The sequence below is a fragment of the Colius striatus genome, chromosome 17, assembly GCF_028858725.1.
Source record: "Colius striatus isolate bColStr4 chromosome 17, bColStr4.1.hap1, whole genome shotgun sequence".
Lineage (NCBI taxonomy): Eukaryota > Metazoa > Chordata > Aves > Coliiformes > Coliidae > Colius > Colius striatus.
In genome coordinates this window covers 845,186-867,385 of record NC_084775.1, presented here as the reverse complement: position 1 = coordinate 867,385, position 22,200 = coordinate 845,186, and the positions used below count along the sequence as shown (strand labels likewise).

General features: G+C 42.7%; 1 protein-coding gene across 1 annotated transcript; it reads right to left on the bottom strand.

Annotated features, from left to right (window-relative positions):
* Positions 1–1,045: 1,045 nt before the first annotated feature.
* LOC133627108 (inositol monophosphatase 2-like) lies at positions 1,046–20,270 on the bottom strand. Its single transcript, XM_062010302.1, is given in 9 exon segments — positions 1,046–1,161; positions 1,742–1,893; positions 2,076–2,234; positions 5,619–5,671; positions 6,508–6,553; positions 8,902–9,006; positions 13,401–13,534; positions 19,690–19,816; positions 19,915–20,270. Coding segments are annotated over 9 exon segments (1,248 nt in total).
* Positions 20,271–22,200: the final 1,930 nt, after the last annotated feature.

The window sequence follows — 22,200 nt, the reverse complement described above, 5'->3', positions numbered from 1 at the left end:
GGGCAGTGATTGTCCCCTTGTACTCAGCACTGGTGAGGCTGCACCTCAACTACTGTGTTCAGCTCTGGGCCCCTCACTACAAGAAGGACATGGAGGTGCTGGAGTGTGTCCAGAGGCTGGCAATGAAGCTGGTGAAGCGTCTGGAGTACAAGTCTTATGAGGAGAGGCTGAAGGAGCTCGGGATGTTTAGCCTGGAGTAAACGCGTCTCAGGAGACATGATCACTCTCTACAACTACCTGAAAGGAAGTGGTAGTGAAGTCTGGGGGTTGGTCTCTTCTCCCAAGTAATGAGTGATAGGACAAGAGGAAAAGGCCTCAAGTTGCACCAGGGAAGGTTTAGATTGGATATTAGGAGAACCTTCTTCACTGACAGGCTAGTTAAACAACAGAACAGGTTGCCCAGGGAGGTGGTGGAGTTCCCATTCTTGGAGATATTTAAAAGATGTGTAGATGAGGGACGTGGTTTAGTGATGGGCTTGTCAGTGTGAAGTTAGTGGTTGGACTCCATGATCTTAAAAGACCTTTCCAACCAAAATGATTCTATGATATACATATATATGGATATATAGCTATGACAGTTAGGAAACAATAACGTCACTTTTATTGCATTCTTAAGCATCACAGAACGAGGGTATTATAGGCACACATTCTCAACTACTTGTCCTTACTACAGTCCTAAAGCTCGTTTACCTGAGATCTGCATCTGTAAAAATAAAGTTCCATTTTTAGCTGCGTGTTACAAAAGACTAAATATCAGCCCCACAGATATGAAATGATAACTTCATTTTGAGACTAATTTACTACAAGTAAAATATGCTATCTTATAAAAAAGATACTGCTGAAAGAGATACATATTCAAAAGGAAACAAGATTCTTAGAGGTTTAAAAATCTCCCTATGCCTTTCCACATAGTAATAAATTTATTAAAAATATTTGACACAGACAATCTCCACAGAAAGCATCCTGCTGAAATCACGTACCATTTAAGCCACCCATCTTGCAAAGGTTAACATAGTTTAGGAGAGTAGACTCCATAGCTAAGTATTTAGTTTTCATCATCCCGTCTGTAGTGAATGGTTTGTAATTCCTGAGCTGTGAACACAGCCATCTCTCTGGTGCCCGCAGCAATCACTCGGCAGGACATCAGATCCAGCGGTCCCCCTGAGAACAAGGGGATTCATGAGAACTGTCTTACATTATGTAAAAAGGCAATGTGTTCTGAAATAGAAACCATGTTGTCATTCAGGAGGTTCAGAAACACTGAAACAATTTCATACGTGGCTCTTTTTGGGGTGGGAAGGACAATCTTATTCAGCAACTCCTATCTGGAGTCACCAGTAAACAATTACTGTGAGATGTGTACTGTCTAAATGAGTAAAATAATAACCTGGAATCATCCTTTCTCAGGAGGATGTCTCCCCAAATCTGTTTGGAATCTGAATGCATCTACCATTCTCCTGGGCTAGTTCTTCACTGTAAATCTGATACTTTAAAGGAATTATTCAGTCATCAAAATAGAGTTTGACTCAGAAGATCTTGATGTGATGAAACCCTGGGCTGGAATTCCATCACTGTGTCATGAATAATCAGCCAGACTCTAGTGGAGAGTACAGACATTTCTACAGGATGCTGCTAGAAATGAGGTAGAGCCATAGGAAGACTGTATTGAGTTAACACAAGTTGCCCCAAAATAGCCACTCGGTCACCCAAAAGTCAACAGAGACAATGATATTTTACTCACCTGAAGTGTCTATCACGGTGCCACCTGCCTCTCTAATAATGACAGTGGCTGCTGCCAAGTCCCAGCAGTGTAACCCAAACTGGTAATAGGCGTCTGCAGCACCGGACGCCAAATGGCACAGGGCCAGGGTTGAGCTCCCGATCACACGGACCCTAAACCCCACGAGAAGGACACATGGTAATGGAAAGCAGAAAGGGCCTTTGATTTCAACCTATGTGTCAAGATTGCAAAACATGCCACATACTTGTCTGGGTTTTGCTTTCAGGGGGCGGGAGGGAGTGCTTTTAATGACTTTTGGTCACTAATGTGAGACATATATGGTAAAATATCTTACCCGTGTGCTTGGGCCTTGAGCAATCTCTCAATGTTTCCAAGGAACAATTTCAAAGTCGCAGGGTCACGTTTTGGACCAATTTCTGTTAAAATTAAGGCCTTCGAGATATCTGCAATGTAGGCAGTTGCTTCCAGTAATTCAACAGCTTCCAGGCAGATTCTAGAAATTTGTTTTTAAACACAACACTAATGGACTTTTCACAATAAAACAGTTTTCATGCCCAAATTTTATACCTCTAACTCTTTCATAGGATAAGTGACAGCTTTGCATAAAAATTCAAGCAAGACCAGATTTCTCATACCAAACAGTCTGATCTAAACAGATATTTTTAAAACCAGAACAGAAAGATTAAAAAGAAGTATGCCTTCTTACATTCCTTCTCTTTATACACACCATTTGATTTCATTGACCGGTCAGCTTTTGGCAAATGTACTAACATTAGCGGTCAACTAAAAATAAACGGGGGACCCAGCATAATAAAATAAACGAGGGATTAGCAATGATTTTAATCTAATTATATTTGAAAACAGGATTTCATGAATAGGGAACTTCAATGAAATTTGTTAATAAACTATTTGGGAATACAGTAAGAGCAAAGGAAACTTTCTACCTAAACCACCAGTCATTCAGTAATAGCTCCTCCTCATTCTGACATTTCAGAGACTGACGACACCTTATGACTGAGAAGAACCCTTACCTATTACAAATGAAACCAGTATCTTAATTAAGAAATACTAATATGAGTGTTATTTCTGTATTGCATTCAGCAAGGGCAATTCTGCCCCACAGCAGATGAGGATGTCAGCCTTGTGTACAGTCAAAGGAAAGACCCACAGTGACTTGCAAGGTGTTGAAGTCGTCCACCTCTGAGATCTGCATACTGCTAGTCTATAACAAGCGTATGCCAATGTAGATGGAGATGGTTCATCAAATGCCAAGTGTCTCTGCTTCTGTTGTGCCAGCTGAACTTGGAGGCATTAAAGGCATGACAAAACTCAAAGGTTTAGCCGTTCATTACTTAGTAACTAGGCTGTGTCCAAGTGTCAGCTGTCACCTCTACTGTGGGTTAAAGGCGAGGCATTCATTCCGCTAGAGAACGGCTGCCTGCTTATTACAGCTAATTGCCTAAGTTGAAAATTCTTAGCAGAAGTAGCAAGGGGGTTTTCAAACTCAAATTAGGCTGGAGACATCATTTAATTAAACAGGCTAACAATGAATTTAGTATTGCAGAAGTAGAGTATGGATTCTAGCAATGCGGTAAACGGTTGGTGAGCAACAGGTACGTCATTAGATTGAAAGATACAAGATATCACAAAGCATAACTGTAGGAACACAGATTTAACAATCACTTTTTAAATTATCGAATTCAAATACAGTAACACCCATCCAGGCACGCTGCAGGGTATTCATTGTTTAGCCATCAGTGAAAACTCTGGATGGTGAAAGCAATTTGCCTCAGATAATTTTGCATAACAGGCCCAAGTTATAATTACAGAATATCTAAAGCACGCCTCATTGCTGAAATGCACCAAGCATTCATACCACACCAGTCACAGCTAGGTCATGACTAAGTTGTTCTTCTGAGTTCTAAAATGAATTTCTAACAGATAAGTGGCTCTCTTCAGTTTTCATAAAGGCTATAGGTAGAAATTAGTTGAAGAGACTAAGAGGGAGGTCTCTGTTTAGGAAAATGAGCTGGCTGATCAAGTATCAGTGGGGTTTCACGAATTCAGGGTACAGGAGAAAATTTACAGGCTACTCCTTACATTAGTACAGGCCAGAAAAATAAGGAGGCTTGGTAGAAGAGATTTAATGGTGATACGGATAGATTTATGAGGAAAAGAACAATTCTGTTGACCACAGAAGCACATACAAGGCCTGACCTGAACCTAAGCATGAGAAGAAACACCATTCAAGATCAAAGGGAAGATGGATCCTTCATTTAGGTGCATCCTGATGCCTGGACTCCCATGCCAGGCCTCTACAAAATTTGGCATTGACAAAGAAGAGTGTTTGCCTGGACTGTGATTTCAAATGATTACATGTGAATAATAAATGTATAGCGCAGATCAATGTTATCCAACAGTCACATTTCCTAGAAACAAAAGGCATGAAGTAACGTGACAGCCTAGACCTCCAACACATCATGCATTGGTGAAGGCTGCTTGACTTCCAGTGGTGGGCATAGGGAAACACACCCTCTCTTCCACAGGGCTGGTTTATTTCACTGAAGCCACAGTCCTCACAGAAGAAGAGCAACTGTGATTTTATATACTTAAAACATCAAAAGAAGTGAGACTAAAGAAGATCCATCTTCACTAGTGAAACTGGCCACCACCAAATTATGTCTCTCAAAACAAAGGCAAATTTCAAAGCACTTGCAAGGGCAGAAGGTCCACTTCCTTGCTTTGTTCTAGATTTGGATGTCCAGAGAAAGGAAGACAAAGTGGCACGTGCCAAAACTGTTCCTTGCCCATCTGGAAACCAGAACTCTCTGACTGCAAAAAGGAGTGAGGCCATTTCAAAAGTGGCTCAGCCAGCCCAAATGGGAGCACATGTTTTTAGTCTCTGCCAGCACGGGCTTTTGTGGAACATGAGATATTCAAGCACTGAAAAAAAAGGTGTTATATAATCAAGGATTAAAATCTTAGGGGTCATTGACATTACAACTCTCCAAATAGGGAGATCCAGCTCATAATTAATCCAGGTGAATAGTTAAACTTCCCAAATTTCAGGGAAGTTTTGAGGGTCTGCTTGAGGCACTACAACAAGTCTGTATGTTCAATTGCTTGAATTTACTGTGTTTCAAATTCACGATATCTGGTTTTGGGATAAATTTTTTATCACCTCCTGTGTACAACGATGTACATTTTTGGCACATGTCTGCTTCTGTCTGTTCTCATCTGCATTTTGATTGATTAAAAGAAAACTTCACTACATACATGTGATTATTGTTATCTGTTATCCTTAGGCAAACAGATAGATCTGTAACATGGTTTACCAATAAAATAATTCCATGAAAATGTTGATGAAGTATTGCTAGCTATTTGCATATTGAAACATACCGCACACAAAAGCAAGCTGTTAAAGAACCCCTAATGAAGCACTCATCCTTTAGTTTACAGTTAGCATGTGTGCCTACAGGCATAACACACTTCACAGCCGACACAGTACTCTGAATTTGATTCACCATTCACATTGCATCTGGCAAGGGGTTTTTTTGAGGAAGACACTATTAATAGACTCTTTCCCTGAAGACATTTGCAGGAATTTCTTCAGTACCATTCAAGGCTTACATTCAGGTCAGTTCCCCTGTGTGTACTTTGGCTCCTTTTCAGCTTAATACTTTTTTCTGCTTTTCCCATTTGTTTACTGAGGGAGATTTAACATCATTCTTTATTTTTGTTTCAGCTTTGTTCAGTTCACATAACCCAAATTATGCAGCATCAAAATCATGATGGTGTTCTAGAAAACATAAATATTAGAGAAAGCTGTCTGGTAATAATATGTAGTATTTAAAAGGATCTTTGGGAATGAACAAACTTCAGAAAAGCATGGAAGTGTTTCTCTGCAGATTCCATGTTTGAAAAGTCTAACTAGAGAAGTACAGAACATTGTGCTGTTTAAACCAGTAACAGGCACTAGCGCACCTGAAAACTATGTTGTTATTGCATGGAACTCTTGGTGGCTTCACTTACAGCTATACATGTATTTGAGATCATGCAATTAGTCTGAAAAAGGTACATTCCTTTGAATAGCTCCTTCTTCTGTATATATCAAACTGTAAGCTGACAACATACAGAGAAAAGGCAGTAGCGTGATCGGGTATAGCTAGGAGACTGAAAATGGCACATATGAAGGCTGGATACTTAACACACCCCCACCCCCCCGCCAATAATCAAGCTCTCGTGGGAAATACACTTATTCTCCATGTTAAGAAAACCATAAAGGTAGATTAAATTAACTAGGCCCATAAGTTCAGAGAGGTCTTAACAGAAATCAGTTCTGAATTGCCTCACAGCAGCAGTTAGCCTTCACAGATACCGCTTGTAGGAAAGAAGCAATAATGCTAATATAAGAACACTGGGAGATGTGTTTCAATTACAAATAGGCAACACTATTATTTAACTCACCACGGTTTTGTCTTACAAAACCTTGCCCACGTCAGTACTCTCTTTTTTCCCCACATAAATCCTATAATAATATTTATAATAATTTGTAAGAATTATCTTTCAATTGCCAGTTTGCACAAGTAGGTTTTGCAGGACTATCATTTTAGACTAGTAGAGTATGACCACATGAATTAAAAAAGGGTGGAAAAACCTGAGTAGTGGCTAGCTTCTTTCTAAAAGTATTTTATTGAAAGTTCCCATGTGATTTTGAGGGTTCTACCCACATCTCAGACACTCATCTTAAAGAACATACTTCATACCTCTTTGTTAACAGCAAATCCAATGCTCACTGCCACTGTCGGAAATCTGTGAAAAATAAGAAAAGACCCATCACTAATGAAAAATCTCTTGACTTACTCGTTATGCAACTCCCTCAGGCAAAAAAAACCCACATGGAGCTCTGTGGTTTTACTTGTGTCAAAATGCTCCTGGCATTGTACTATTTCTCCTTTGTTGTCCTCTTTGTCAGTGTCGTTAAAACTGAATTTACTATTGGAGAAGGCAAGAAATAAGCACAGGAAGATACCAGGCTTTTTACACGAAACGCGTTGTATATTTTAGTGATCTTTTTGCCTTAGTGTAATTGAATTACCCAGTATAAAATCATCACTGTTGTTATAACAAGTCATCACTTTAAAGAGCACAATCTGTTCAAGTTCAAGCATCAGAGATAGCAATCCAGCTGCACAGATACCTTGCTGCTGACATCAACGTAAGGAGAAACCAGTTCCTCTACCCTCTCTTTCATCAGTCACCATCATGTATTTAATTTGCTCCTTTTGACTAAAGTATAATTATTACACTTTAAACAATGAAAGGAATTCATTTCTTAAAAACAAGTTTTAAAAAGAGTTGTGAAGGCAAGGCTCAGGAAATATTGCTAGTAAGAGAAAATGTCACTTGAAGAAAAGCACATGACATCCCTCCACCTCCCCTTGAATTCTAGGGAATTGCACCAACAAGTTATTTTGTTCTCATTTAATGAAAACTGCAGTTATGTTACATCACAAAGTACAAGGCAGAACATATTTTAAGCAGAAGTATTACAAGCAGTCATTCATTTACAACTTCTAGGACTTAAATGATGAATTAAAGGTTTTGCACTTCTGTGAGAACGAGCCCTAGATTTACTTTTGCAGAGCAGTATTCTGTAAGTCTAAAAACAGTATCTATGTACAACTTTGTTTTTTCTACTTTACACATGTGCAAAGGTTGTACTTCTTAGGAAAACTGAAGCACTTGTATTTGAAAGGGAGAAAACGTCACCACTACAAGGAATAGGTAACAACCACATAAGGCGTTAGGCCAAATGTCATCATAGCACAGCCTTGTTCCTCCAGTTCAGCTCAAGCCTCTGCATGTTCATGTGCGGTTATATATAAACAAGCTGTGAGTCAAGAGCTGTGGGCCATTAAGCAATCAGCAGAAACTTTAGCTTACCTTTAGATAACAGTCTAGAGCTCTCCCCAGCACAAACACACACTCCCTCAGATACACTAAGGGAGCTACAAAAAGATAAAGGCATGTGTTCTGGTTTAGCAAGGAGCAGCTTTTGGCTTAGTAACAGGGGGAGCGGGTTGCAGTGAAGACCCGGTAAAGAGTTTGCGGACTCTCCCCCGGCTCCTGGGTTCACACCCACCTCCGGCCTGGCTGGGCCAATCTGGCGCCTCTGCGATCACTATTTAGGGGACGGGAATTTGGAATGCGGGTCGGGAGGTGTAAGAGGGATACAAGATGGAGGCGACCACGCGGACCCTTCAGCCAGAGGAGGAAGGAAGGAGGAGCAGTAGACCGGAGACCCTTCTGCAGGCCGTGGCGAGAATGCAAGCTGTGCCCCTGCAACCTGTGGAGATCCGTGGCAGGACTGAGAGCCACCAGCAGCTCCATGTGAGTGAGCCCGGACGGGCGAGGGACTGTGTGGGGAGACGGCCATGGCCCAGGCCGTGTTGGAGAGCCTGCACGCCGTAGAGCAGCCCCACAAGAGAGGCAGAGAGGAGCTGCAGCCTTTGGAATGGGTGCACGTCGGAGCAGCCCGTGCAGGGCTGCCATGCGTGTGAGTTACCCCACGGACTCGCAGGGAGGACTGGTGTGGAGTTCACCCGTCCTGAGGAGGGACAGACGGCAGAAGCTATTGGGAGCAGACTGACTGAGACCTCCACTGCCTGCCCCCCCGAACCGTTCAGGGTGGGGGGCAAGGTAAAAACCCCGGGATCAGGGCTCTGAGCCCGGGAAGAGGGGAGGTGTGGCGGGAAGGTGTTCTTAAAAAGGCTGGTTGGACTCTTCATTGACGTATTCCTCTGTGTTGTTTTGTTTTGTTTTGGTTATGTTTTGGGTTTTTGTGGGTATGTTTTAGTTGATGCTGCATTAAATTATTTTCTGTTTTCTTCCCCAAACCAAGTAGCCTGGTCTGTTTTGTCCTGAACCTTAAGCAGCAATTAAGCCCTCCCTGCCCTCGAGCAATTCTCAGCCTCTTCGGTACTTGAGGCTAATCGTGGTCTTTGTTCCCTGATGGGCCGAAACCAGGACAGCATGACACCTACTTACAAGACAATGGAATAAATCTACCATGGTAAAACATTTTCAAGAAGAAGAGAGGCTTTGTGAGAAGCTACATTTTGCTCTTTTATGTACTTCCCAGTTCACTGTCCACTTACCTGTGCACAAAGTTGCACGTTCCATCAACAGGATCAATAATCCAGGTCGGACTGTCAGTGAGGACACATTTTGAACCAGCAGCAGTGGACTCTTCTGCAATAAACCTGCATTTGGTGTGGAGTAAAACAAGTGTGGTTTAGAGATGTGACGTGAAAAGACAAATTCCATCTTTCTCTTTTTGAAGAGATACTTAATTTTTAATATCTGTATATTTTAATTAATTTTTATATCTATATCTATATGTATAAACGTACATACTGCTTTTTCTTCTTGGAATAAGGAGCTTTCATAGAAACTTTGAAGGAGAGTTCTCAAATTCATAGCACACTATTTTGCATGGTAAAAAGGGACTCCATTTATGTTTCCCAAAATATAAAAAAGTCATGAAAATGAATACAACAATGGATCTAAACTGGCACCCCTGGAACTTCAGAAGGAGTTTTTTAATGCAGAATGTCATTTTATGGGTTAGGACTGTCTATTGCAGTAAGTAATATAAACTGCAAACTGTAGCTGCTTCTCTTCTGCAGCCAAATTCAGTCATTAGGAAATAACACACTCTTAGAAAATCCACAATCTCACTCCTACTTGAATTTTTTACAGTAGACTGACTCGAGAAATGAGGTTTACAAAGCTAAACTTTCTTTTTCCCGTGACCTAGAGAAAATCAACAAGTTATTGGTTTTTTGTTGTTTGGATGCAGAAGGCACAAATTGAAATCTGAGCTCATCTTCTGTTCTGTTGTTCTGTCCAAATTTCTTTCAGTAGATATCCTTTTCCTTCAGTAGATACCCTCCTTTTTCCCTGGGAAATGAACATCCAGTTCTGGTACACTTCCTGCTGACCTTAATTATCCCTGCTCTCCCATGAACTGCTCACGGCCTGTTTCTTTAAGTGCTGTGCAGCTGTCACTCTCAAAGATCTGAATTAAGTGCTGCATGTACAGAAGGTGCAGAATCAGACTGCTAGCACTCAATCTTGCTTTTGGTTTCTCATTCAAATAGCTGGTAGTGGTATTCAGAATCTCCTCCAAACAGTTGAAGATGAAAAAACTCCTCTTGATGACACAAAGAGAAAAAAAAAAACCCAATAAAATAAAATAGCTGCTTGCCCAGGGCTAGAGTAGCAGCTATTTTTTCTTGTGCTCTCAACAAGTGCTGCATGATGCCACATAGCACTTGCAATTGTGAGCTTAAAATGTTCCGCAGACAACACAGGAGGAGACTTTGTGAACTTTCCAAATGCTTTCCCTGAGTAAAAAAAGTACTGTTTTGATGGCATTATAGGCCCCTAGTTGGTATGAAGAGGGAAGAAGGAAATGTTTACTAGGATTTTCATCTCTATTAAAGCTGAAGGAAAAGTCTTGGTGTGGAACTGAGAAATGAGAAAGACTAGAACAAGCGTTTGGAATTCTTTCAAACGTAACATTTTGCAGACTGTTTGCTGTAAATATTTCATTATTTTGTCATGGTGCTGTATAATTTTGACAAATGATACAAATCTTTTACAAATCTTGTAATTAGCATATAAACCCAACCACACACTTTGGCTGTGCTACTGGCTGCAGAGGAAGCTCATCTTCTTGCAGATGGAGCACATTCTCAGACTGTCCACCTTCTCCATAAATTATGCTTCTGCTTCAACCCTCTGCCAACCCCCACAGCCAAAGCCTGAACTGTAGCTGTTTCCTTGCCAGTTCAAGACAGATGAAATGGTAACCTCTTTAAAGACAAGACTACTTCTGTGTGAGTTGTTTTGCTCTCAAGTATTGTAAGTCTGTTTCTCACCTTTTCCTGCACTGGGATGTGACGCTGCAGTCCTCACATACAGAAATGCTAACATGAAGCTGAGGAACAGCAGTGCCATTGATACAGTCTTGATGTCCAAGAATATTTTTTCCAAAATGGATGCAGGATAAATTAGCTACACATTTAATGAAATTTGGGCTAACAGTTTAAAGTAAGCCCCTTGCTGTTATACAACACTAGGAACTGTGACAGTTGCTCAAGGTCAACGTGAGATGTGTTGTTCTATGGCTTCCTGTCCTGTAAAAATATGCAAACTAAGCAAAACACTTGGCTTGAAATACTGGAGACAAAATTTTATGAACAGCTTGAGAAGCAGGAGGTATAGCCATGTTATCACAGTAGTTAATTTGACAGCCTATGAGCTCTCCTTAAATCTGGATTAAAGTTTTCTCCCACTGAAAATGAGTCCAGTGATTTTAGCCAACTCTCATCATACATCTGTTCTTACCATGGTGCCACTCTGAAACTCATTGTTGGAACAGCAGGGAAACCTGTAGCATAGTAAGTGCTGAAACCTGCAGCAAGGGTGTCATCCAGTAGAATGCAGGAGGTTCAAGCCAGGGCTGTCCCCTCACCTATCCCCGTATGGAGGCCTGAGAGCAGAAGGCCAGGAAGCTAGTGCTGGATGTCACTCTCTATAATGACTGTGTCGTGGTTGTAATGTCTACAGGATTAAGGCCACAATTAAAACTGAAGATGACAACTTGTGTAACAATACAGCCTTTCAGGCTGTGCCTATCCACAATTCAAAGATCTATCGGAAAAATCCCCTTTTGAAAAAACTCACTTGAAGGATGTCAGAGTACCAAAGGGTGGTGAGAGATGAAAACTTGGATGAAGTGTGAATGAGGATGATACATATCACTGAACCAAGTGGAGAGAAGAAGAATGAAACGTGGGACAGAATTCTCTTTTTCACATGTTTTCCTAATACTTCTCTTTACTTCTGGGTACACTTCCAATATCTCAAGACTCATCACTGTCACAGTGCAAATGGCACAGATTCTCATGAGAACCCTTTTAAATTTTTAATGTATTGTAATTTTTTTTTACTTTTTAATGTTCCTCTTAAGGTACATTTGTTGATTCAGAGAACATAAGAATCAAGAGAGAAGAAGTAGCAGAATGCTTCCAACAGCAAGATTAAGTAACAGACTAAACAAAGTGTGCACGATCTTTTGAAGTTTTTGTTTTACTTGAATTTAAACCTTGATTGCTACTGTGGACTCCTCATTGCAAATGTTTTAATCTAGTCTAGTTAAATCTAGTTTAATCAATTGTTTAACATAAATGCATTTACTGTCTGAACAAACTCTAACCAAACCCAATAACCAACATCAGCAAAATACTGAAGAAATAGCAATTCCTTCATTTGCCTATAAAGTCAGAAGCTAACTGTACAGAGTTAATAAAGTCAGGGATTCTTCAGTTTCTAGGTCTTACACTGACCTTAAAACTTTTGTTCCCATTCTGAGTTCAATTAAGCACTTCTGATGAATCTTATTTTATGTGTATGTTTTATGTTCTCTGGCAGACTGTTCAAGGCAAAAAAACCCCACAACACAGGAGTGGAGATGAGAAAGGAGCACAGGCAGCAATAGTCGAAGGAATATTACACAAATAATAGGCTCGTAAAGCCTGGCACTCTCTTGAGAATGGTGGCCAAGAACCACACATTGTGCTGCACAGTACTGCTTCAGGATGTGATCACACACAACACGTATTTAGAAAGCCATATTTAGTATACAATGTTTTTTCTGTTCCTTCTTATGGTGGGGTGTTGGGTTTTTTTTTCCTAGCAGCATTGTCGATAACCAGATTAGTAGCTGAGCCCTCCAGATTTTCATCTTTGTTGATTTCTGCACAGTGCTGGAGTGTAAGGCTCATCTCTGTCAGAGATGCACACAGTTAGAAAGAAGTCATACAGCATTTAAAGGATACACAGGCTCTGCACTGGCTCTGCAGGAAGATTCATTTTATCCATGTAGACTGAAGTCAAATGTTTGATGCAGACCCTCTGCATCAAACCAAACCCAGACAACTCATAGAATCTCTCTCTATTCTGCACAGGTGCTAGGAATGGTTATTTTTCAAATTGACCATAATAATTCAAGAGAAGCCAATAATTTGATCTCTTTTTAAAACCTTGGGTTGACACCCCATATACTAATTTATAATCTCTTCATGTACATGCATCAAATGATGACGATAAACAACTCTGCTCCTCACTCATTTTAGGACTCCATACAACACAGGGTGGATGTGATTAAATACGGTACTTGTCCTGATTTGGCAAATGCTTACCTATCATGGCAAAAGAAAGCAGAAGAAAGGTCTGTAGGACAGGACATTTGCTATCATTAATTTCAACTATATTTTAATAGATATCCTGGGAAGAATTCTTATACACTAGAGGACTGATCAGTGGAGATCCACATGGAACCTTTGTACATGATACCCCTAGAGGGGAAACACGACTATTCAATATATATCTTAAGAAACATAAAGATAATAAAATATAAAGTACTACGTATAGGGAAGTAATACTTCTTAAACAAAGGAGTCCTGTGAAAATGTCCAACAGCAATAGGTTAATATACATGAGAAATAGATACTTTTAAAATTCCCTTGAAGTGCCAGTCAGATATTTAGCTCTTAAAGGAAAAAAAAATCATCCCATAGGCACTCACCTGTGGGAAGGAAATTTCTCTTTCAGAACAGAAATAATTCAACTTGCCACAAAATGATCAGTTTCTGTTACAAGATCTGCAGCAGATGTCTTTGTGGACACTTGTTTTTCCTCTGTTAGAGCTTTCCTAATAATCTGAAACAGAAGTTCACAGACCATAGTTGTTGGCCATTCATCCAGTGCACACTAAAATAATATATTTACTGAAAAATTATACCTAATCCTGAAAAAACAACTGTAAGCCTAATTCTACCAGAGTGTGTTCTCATTCTTCTGACTTTTTAAAAAAGTCCTTCTGAGCTAATGAGTAGTCTTTGGAAACACACCATTTTGAATCATTCTGTGAGAACCACTCTTGACAGTTCAGAAAGGGACTGAGGAACGGAACGCAACTAAGAGAATAAAAGGATGATGGCAGTTGTAGCCAATTAGGAAATTACAAAAAATACATGTAAGATAAGAAAGAGCCTTAACACTCAGGAATTTTTCATGGAAACTCCCTCTGCTTCTTTTCTTTTCTTTAATTTACAGGGTCAATACCCCACTGCTCTCTTACTTTAAAAGACATGCAATAAGGCAAACCCCACTTGTTTATTTTATCTCGAGTATATGGGTTTTTGGAACTTCAAGAGCTGACCACCCACTAATTCCCAAAGAATTTCTATGTCTTTAATAAAACAAAAAACTTAAGACTTTTCCCTAGGTATGGAACCAGTGATCTAACCCTGGACTCTTCTAGAAAAGTCTTTGACATGTTTTTTAAGGATTTAGCTGTTATAAACTCAGAACTAAACCACATCAACTGCAAATGCACATATGGGAAAACAGTTAAAAGCTTTCTTCTAGTTTTCCCATCTTATTTCTGTTTTTTTTCTGTTCTTTCATTAAAATAAGAAGGCAGGATGCAAATGGAGCTGACTTATTTTTATAACCAGTGAAAACGATAAACTATTTGAAATTAGGAAAACAAAAAAAACTCCCAAACATTAAACACCTCTTATTTGTACAGAATTATATTAACTAAAACTGGCAGCAACAAGACCAATATTCCAAGTCCCTTCCAAAACTTTCAAATATTTCAATTGTTTAACTAATTTTCCACTATCCACTACTATTCCAAATATCAAAGTAGTTTTAAAGTGTTGAGAAATGCTTGATGACCAAAGAAAACAGTTGTGCTGCATGGGAAGGGGAACCAGCAACTCCCAAATTTCAGTCTCGCCTCTTGGTTTTCATAGTAGAAAATACTGTGTTTGAAGAGTGTGCTGATTGTTCTGCCAAGTAATGGATATGGCCAACTGTTGCTTTAGTACAGAAGGTGTCTAATGAAGGTATTCAAAACACTAGTTATGCCTATTTACTGAGCTTGTGAAGGCAGGTTAAAACTTTTCAGCTTGACGTCTTGCAGAGCTTCACTATTGTATATAAAAATATTAACTACACTTACTTCTTTTACTCCCCTCAATGCCCTCCATGGTTTTCTTGAAGGTTTTGCTGTAGGAGCATAAAAGCACAACTCTAGGAATGCCCTCGAGCTCCTCTTCAGTACAAAGTAAAATTCAAAACAATACAGCCATCTTGGTTGTGTATTCTAAAAAAATGCTACTCTGTTACAATTTAATTGTTCTTTACTTTTATACTGCCTGTACACAAGTAAATGCCCTGCTTAGAACAGGGCTCAGAACTCTGCATAGTGAAATAGATGAGGAATACGCTCCTTTTAATAGAGAAGATTTCAACAACTTCTTAGCAGTGCCATGGTTTTGACTTCTACTCAGTTTTAATATAAGATTAAGGAGATTTTTGTAGCCATTTAAATCAGTATGTGCTCAACGAGGGAGTGAGATCACACCTGAGCCTTGCTGCAAAAACAAGAGAGGTGCAAGCTCTCTGCTGTGGTTGTTCTCTGCAGTCAGTTGCTCTTCACCCTGTGATCCAGCACTTGATCTCTCCCTTTTTAACACAATCCTTTGCACCTCTCAGCACTGAATTTATTATTTTTCATTTCTGACCCTTTCTCCAATTGCTCCTGACCATTTTTAACTCTGTTTCTCTGTTGATCTGCACGTGCCAGCCTGAAGCTCCAGTCACTTTGGAGGTGCGACTTATGCAAGGGTGTGACTGATCAGAAGCAGTGTCTGATGGCCTTCTCACCTCTCTCTTCCTCTGCAGACCTGTGCTGAGGGGCTGTGACACACATTACCCAGTCCTACGATGTGCTGCTTCTCCCTGCCTCTTGTGTAACTGATGTGTCAAGGGAAGAGCAGAAGAAGGGAAGTCACAATGCTATGCTGAGGTCATCAGCTACATATGGGCACCATCTGCATCAGCTCACCTGTGGTGGTGCCATGGGATGGATTCATCCCTGATAATTCTCTGCATTCTAGGAAGGGTCTGACAAAAGGGACTCATATGCATTTGCATCAGCTTGTATAGGTATGCAATCCAAGCTAGTGTCCCCCACAAAGACCACATTCCCTGCATCATTGGGGAAACAGCTTTATTCTTCACAAATTCATCAAATAGCTCAGAGTAGTCCAGAATTCAGCTTATGTTGAATAATCCCTAAAAATCATCTACCTACAGAGTATTACAGCCCGGGGCCTCAGACTACTCCAACAACATCACTCAGCTCCTTTCCTTGCAGAAGCCTTACAACAAGGTTTGAAGACACCTACTGCAATTGCCTGGTCTTCCCAGCTGGGCGTGAAGCTCCAGAAAAGCTTCTCTCTTTCTAACAGACAATAGGTAAGTGAAAGATCTACAGGTGAAGAACTACAGGTTGATGAAATGAAAACTGCTGATTGTTCCTTATCACTATTGTACAACAAAACTGGCAACCAAGATGCTGTATTTTGTCTGTAAATGTCTTTTATACTCTATTATAGGTTGTATCTAGACTGGAAATTTTACAACAATTTCTAAGCAGCTGGTTTTTGGGAGTGTGGTTATTTACAGCAGAGCCACTTAACACTTATCCCATGCTGCCTTCCCTCTAACAAAGAATTGCCTAGATCTTATCCTAATACCCTGTCTGGGAGCATTTGGTGGGGGGGGTGTTATGCAAAGTGATGGGCATTTACATCAAGCAGTACATGCACGAAGACCACATCACAGAGCAAGAGCGAAGTTGTCCTTCTCCCTTCTTCATTTCCCACGGAGCAGGGCACAGTGCAGTCATGGTCCTGGACTTCTCCTTTCCTAACACCTTTGTGAAACTAATTCACACAAAGGAGAATGAAGAGGACAGAGGGAAAAGACGCCTTCTCCCCCAGTACCTGCCAGGACAGCCACCTCCAGTGAGGTCCTTGTGGTAAGTATTTTATCTCACCTTATCCTGGGAATTCCAAGTTGGTTTTACTTGCCTGCAACATTGTCCTGAAATATTTGCCCAAACACATAATTAAACATCTAGATAAAAAGGATAACTATCTGCAAACAATTTAGGAAATATCAATCCAGTTTGTTAAAAAAAACTGTCTGTGTTCCATAGACAACAGCCTAACAATATCCCTTGGGTGCAAATATGGGGGAAAAAGACTTTGGCTTTTTAGAATCAGCGGATATGCCTTTTTTTTCAGTGGGATTCTGTGAGGTCTCTTATGCCTCACAAAAATATCCTCTGAAAAAAAGAGTCAAAAAGTACTTAGTGTGGACTGAATGTGATGGCTTCCAGTCTGAGTTTCTTACCCTTTTTTTCACCCATATGTACATCACTCATTTTGGTGAAGTTTCTCTGACTGTAATCTCAGAGAACTCTGCAAATATTACTCAGTGCTCTCAACAGCATCAAGGATGCTGTTTTTTTTTAAGCAAAAAGTCATACTAAACCAACAAGCACAGTCTCATGAATACAGCAAGCAGAGCATACTCATAGAAGACCTTGCAGAAGAATGGTTTCAAAAAGTGCAATTACATGTGGCCTCACAGAGCAGGTTTTGCATCATTTTCATGCAGGTCAATTACCAAGGTTACAAAACCATGGCCACTCTCATTATGAAAAAGCCATACGTATTAAATGAGAGTCTGTGATCATTCATAAAAATAATGAAACTAAGTAAGAGGATGGGCGAGAATGTCACAGTTTTAACCTGGGAATAGAAGTTATTCCAGCAACACAACTTTTGACAAATATTCAAGCAATCACTTCTTTAATGGCCTTTGAAGTTTAGAAGAAACTATACCAAAGCATAGATGTCGATCCATTGGAATGAAGATACATTTTACTCCAACTCATGAAATGTAAACCAAACAGTCACGTTTGGGGACAAAAGGGGACACCAGGAAATTGTATTACCGTCTACATTTCCCTAAAAATTCAAAATCTTGACCTGCATGCCTTTCTTTAGGTTGGCCCCTGCACCAAGTCTCTTTTAGAAACTTTCTAATGATTCCAAGCCTTCCTAACCTGCCATGGTCCTGAAAAATGGAGGGCCTTAAAAGCAAGGCTAAAGTGGTGACATTTCAAGCAGGCATGGAAACAGGAGGCAGATCTGGGGAGAAAGAGTGCAAGCAGACTTCTAGCAATGGAGGCAAAAGTGGAGAGCTCTGAGGGGTGGGAAGAGAAGCAGAAGAACAAGATGAACATGACCAGCGGAATCGACTATTTTTGGTGACCCATTTGATCAGTCAATTTTCAACAAAAATCCAGTCCTACCAAACCTATATCACACTGCATTTTGTGTTCTTGTCTCTAGACTCTTTTGGGGACAGCTAGAAGTGGATTGACACTTAAATAAAAGATACAGCCCTATTTGCACCTTTTCCTCCACAAGAATCTCTGATGGGTTTTGGAACTAAAAACATACCTTAACGTTACAAAGTTAATAAAGACCCGACACAGTTCCAAAGTCCTACTTAAACAATATCTTTGACTGGTTTAAATTTGGGCTGCCGATGAATTGGGCATTTCCTGCCAGTTGCACTGTAGCGATGGCAAATTGTGAGCTAAAAAGATACCAGGATGAATTTTCTGGCATGTTTATATCTTCCAGGAAGAGGTACTCAGCTGTGGTCTTCTAGGCAATTTAAATGTCTGGAGATGGTTATGGCTGTGAGCAAGTCATGAGTTTCTCCTGTGAAATGGCTGGCAGAATGAGTATGCTGGAGACACTGCTGTTTGGAGAGCCTGTGAGAGCATGACCTGTCATCCCAATTTGGATTATCCACTTATTCCCTTGTATTACTAAAACAAGTCTCCTCTCCTCTGGCATTCTGTTCCATCTTTGTGTGTGTCTTTCTACTAAGGAGAAAATACATTTAATAACACACATTAAGGAAAAGTTACAGGTCCTAAACTCAAGATAGAAAAGGGAGGCTCTTAAATCATAGTGTACAGATACAACGTGAGTTTCAAAATAGAGCAGATGGAAGCAGAAGAGAAATACATGTTGCTGAGGTTTGTGTTTTACTCAGTTTCTCATCTGAACAATCTGCTGATCCCATTTCTTGGCTCTGGTAGAGTTGGTGCAATTTTTGCTGCTGCGCACAGTGCGGCCAGGATGTCTCCTGAGATGACCAACCTTCTGCTGTGTCAAAACACGGATCTTAACTAAGCTAACGGAGATCTTTGCAAGGCCACTGCCGATTTATCCCCAGCAAGTGAAATTCAGTTACTCTGAAGACACCGGTATGTAAAAGAAGAAGAAAAAGCCTCCCTGACACGGGCATTTTTTCTCTGCACGAGCTGCTCAAAACTAAATGCTGGTCCTGGAACGTGCACATACACAACATTCTGGATAAAGGCACCACAGCGTAAAGCTTCAGTTATACACAAATTCAACCTTAACATCACCACACACTTCAAAACGTGACAGTAATAGAATAAACGCTCGGTGTACATTTGAAAAAGTTACTAAAACCACCTTCACGCTGACAGTTCTTTCCACCGTATTATTGAAGTGAAATCAGAATACTTCCAGTTACAAAATAAACCAGCCTTCACTTGAAGGGGCTCCTCGTCCTTAGCTGGACGTGACCCCCGCGGCCGAAGGGGGCGGCCGAAGGGGGTGGCCGAAGGGGACGGCCGGGGTCTCCGGCAGCGGGGGCCTGGCCCGCTTGCCACCTACCCGCCAGCTCTGCCCCACCAGCCTAATGCCCACACGGCGCTTCCTCAAACCGCCCGCCTCTAGCACAATTCTTTCTTTCATTTCGAAGCGCAGCCGGTACGGCCGCCTGGGAGAAGGATGCTCCAGCCGCAGGGCAGCCTGCTCCGCACCCCCAGCCTCTCCGCGCCCCTGTCCCGCCGCCGGGCAGCGCTCCGCGGCGCGGGCGGGGAGCGATCCTCTCACCTGTCCGGCGCGGAGCGCCAGCTGCACCGCCGCCTCCGCGCACTCCTTCCAGGGGTCCCCGCCGCCGGCCACCGCCCCCACCTCCTCCTCCTCCTCCTCGCACGGCTTCCTAGCGGCGGCGACTCCGCTGTCCGGGCCGGGGCAGGGGGCCGCGGAGGGCCCGGCTCCTCGCCGAGGAGCGGCCGCGGAGGAGGGCGGCCGGCCCACGCACCGCCGCCCGCTCGCCCGCCCGCCCGGTGCGCCGCAGCCGCCGCTGTCACTCCGCGCCGTGGCGCCTCCCCGCTGGGGGGAGCGGGCCGGAGGGAGGCGGCCCGGCGGCTGCCGCCATCAATGGGAAAGGCGGGGCTACAACGCGGCGCCTGGCTGCTGGGCGCTGACTGGAGCTGAGCCCCGGGGCCGGAGAAGGGCCGGGAGAGGCGGGGAGGGGGCCTCCGAGAGGAGCGCCGAGGCCGCGCCGAGCCGCCGAGGGCAGGATGTGGCGGAGAGGCCGCCGGCCCGGCCTGCCCCGCACCGCCGCCATCAGCACTGTCGCCGCCACCGCCACCGCCATTGCCGTGGCCCAGCCGCCCCTCGCCCGACATGGCACAGCGGCCGTTACCGCCGGCCAGGCTGGGCTCCCCAGTCTGGGGCTGGGGCTGAGGCGTTAGTTTCCTCCGAGATAACGAGCCCCTCTTCCCGCAAGCCCGAGCGCCCCTCGGGGGTACCAGCGCCCCGTGGCTCCTGTGAGCCGGGCCCGGAAGGCCCGGGGCCCGCTGGTGTGCCGGGGCGAAGGGCGGTCCCAGGGAACGGCAGGCCGGGCGCCAGCGTTATCGCCGCTCGGAGGGAAGAGCTGGCGGCTGGCATCGCCCATCGCGAGAATGAAGGGGAAAGGTGGGAAAAGTGGCCCGGGCAGCGGAAGGTGTGAGGAGAAGGAGACAGTGTAGCAAACTGTTAGGTTCAGCAGTTTATTGGTGCTTGGGAACGGAATCGGATGCTGACAAATACATTGCCCTTCAGATTATCCATTTCTCTTTGTATGACATTTTGGATTTGTCAATAAGAGAATTAAGAACCTATTGTTAAAACAAACACATAAGCCAAATTATCATTAGTTGGAGCCAGCAGAGCAGGGGGGACCAGTGGCAGACAGCTGAGAGATTCTGAATCTACATCTGTTACGGACAAAAAAGTTGTCACATCTGTTTTCTTCTATAAAGGAATTTATTAATTCATGTTTAACATAAAATAAAGACATTTAGCAAGCGGCAAATGAGCAAAACAGCGCTGGGTGACCGGGGAAACACAGTAGTTCCGCCACGGCACACTTTGGCCTTCTATTTCCCGCCTTATATAAGATTTCAATGCTGTCCACACGCCTGAACATAGTCCATGATTGGGTTCCGAAATGTCCAGCTTTTACGTCGGAGATCTTCATTGGTCATCCTTAGGATTTAAAGTTCTTTTTCCTCTGCATTTGCTGTAGATGGGATGTCCTGATATTCCCAATTTGGTCCGTATTCCTCTGCATTTGCTGTAGATCGGATGTCCCGGTATTCCTAATTTGGGCATTTTTGGGGTCCAGCAGTACTCCTGTTCCCTCTCGATTACTTATTTTTAAGCACTATCACAGTGTCCCCATAGCCCATTTTCACGGTCCACCCCTAGATATCTATAAACAAACAGAACTGAGAGCTGACCTTATCTCTCTCTAAAACACTTATCTCTCTAAAACACTCCATATTAAGTTTGTCACACCTAACACATATTTTTCTTAAACTCTTATTATTTTAAATACTATATTTATTATGATCAATAAACACTCTATATTATGATCAATACACACTCTATATTATGATCAATACACACTCTGTATTATTTATTACACCAGCATGGCCGTGGCAACTCAGGATGGCTGCTGCTGCCTCGCGGATCTTGCCATGGGATGTGTAGGAAAGGACCAAACCAAGGCAAAGGGTGAGATCAGGTGGTTTCTGGAGGAGCAGAGGTGGGAAAACAGAGAGAAAAGGGGTTGAAAGAAGCAGGTCACACGTACACAGGGGGCTGATCAGTCCACTTCTGTGGCCTTGCCTTGCAGCTGATCACCACAGCCTGTCCTGCTTTCCCAATACCTGTACATCCAAGTGCTTTCTAGGGCAAGGGATCTCTCTGCTCTAGGCACAGATGGAGGTCCGAATGCCAGAGCATCTGAGTGGGAACTACAAGTCCTCAGGTTTAGTGTTCTCTGTTGGGGGCAACTGGTGAGAGCAGTAGGGGGGGTGTGTGTGTGTGGTGGTTTGGCCCAACCAGCCCAGCAGCAGCACGACAGTCTCTTGCTCGGTGCCCACATCCACCCCCACCCTCGTTAGGATGGCAGAGGCCCCAGCGAAATGGCAGTAAAAAGATCACCAAGGTTGTTGTGGATGGAGACAAGGGCAGGGAGGGCTCGCTGCCAGTGACGGTCCTGAGCAAAACAGACTCCAGTGCTTGACCGAGAGAGGAGAGTAGGAACGCTTATTCTACAGGAAAAACGAA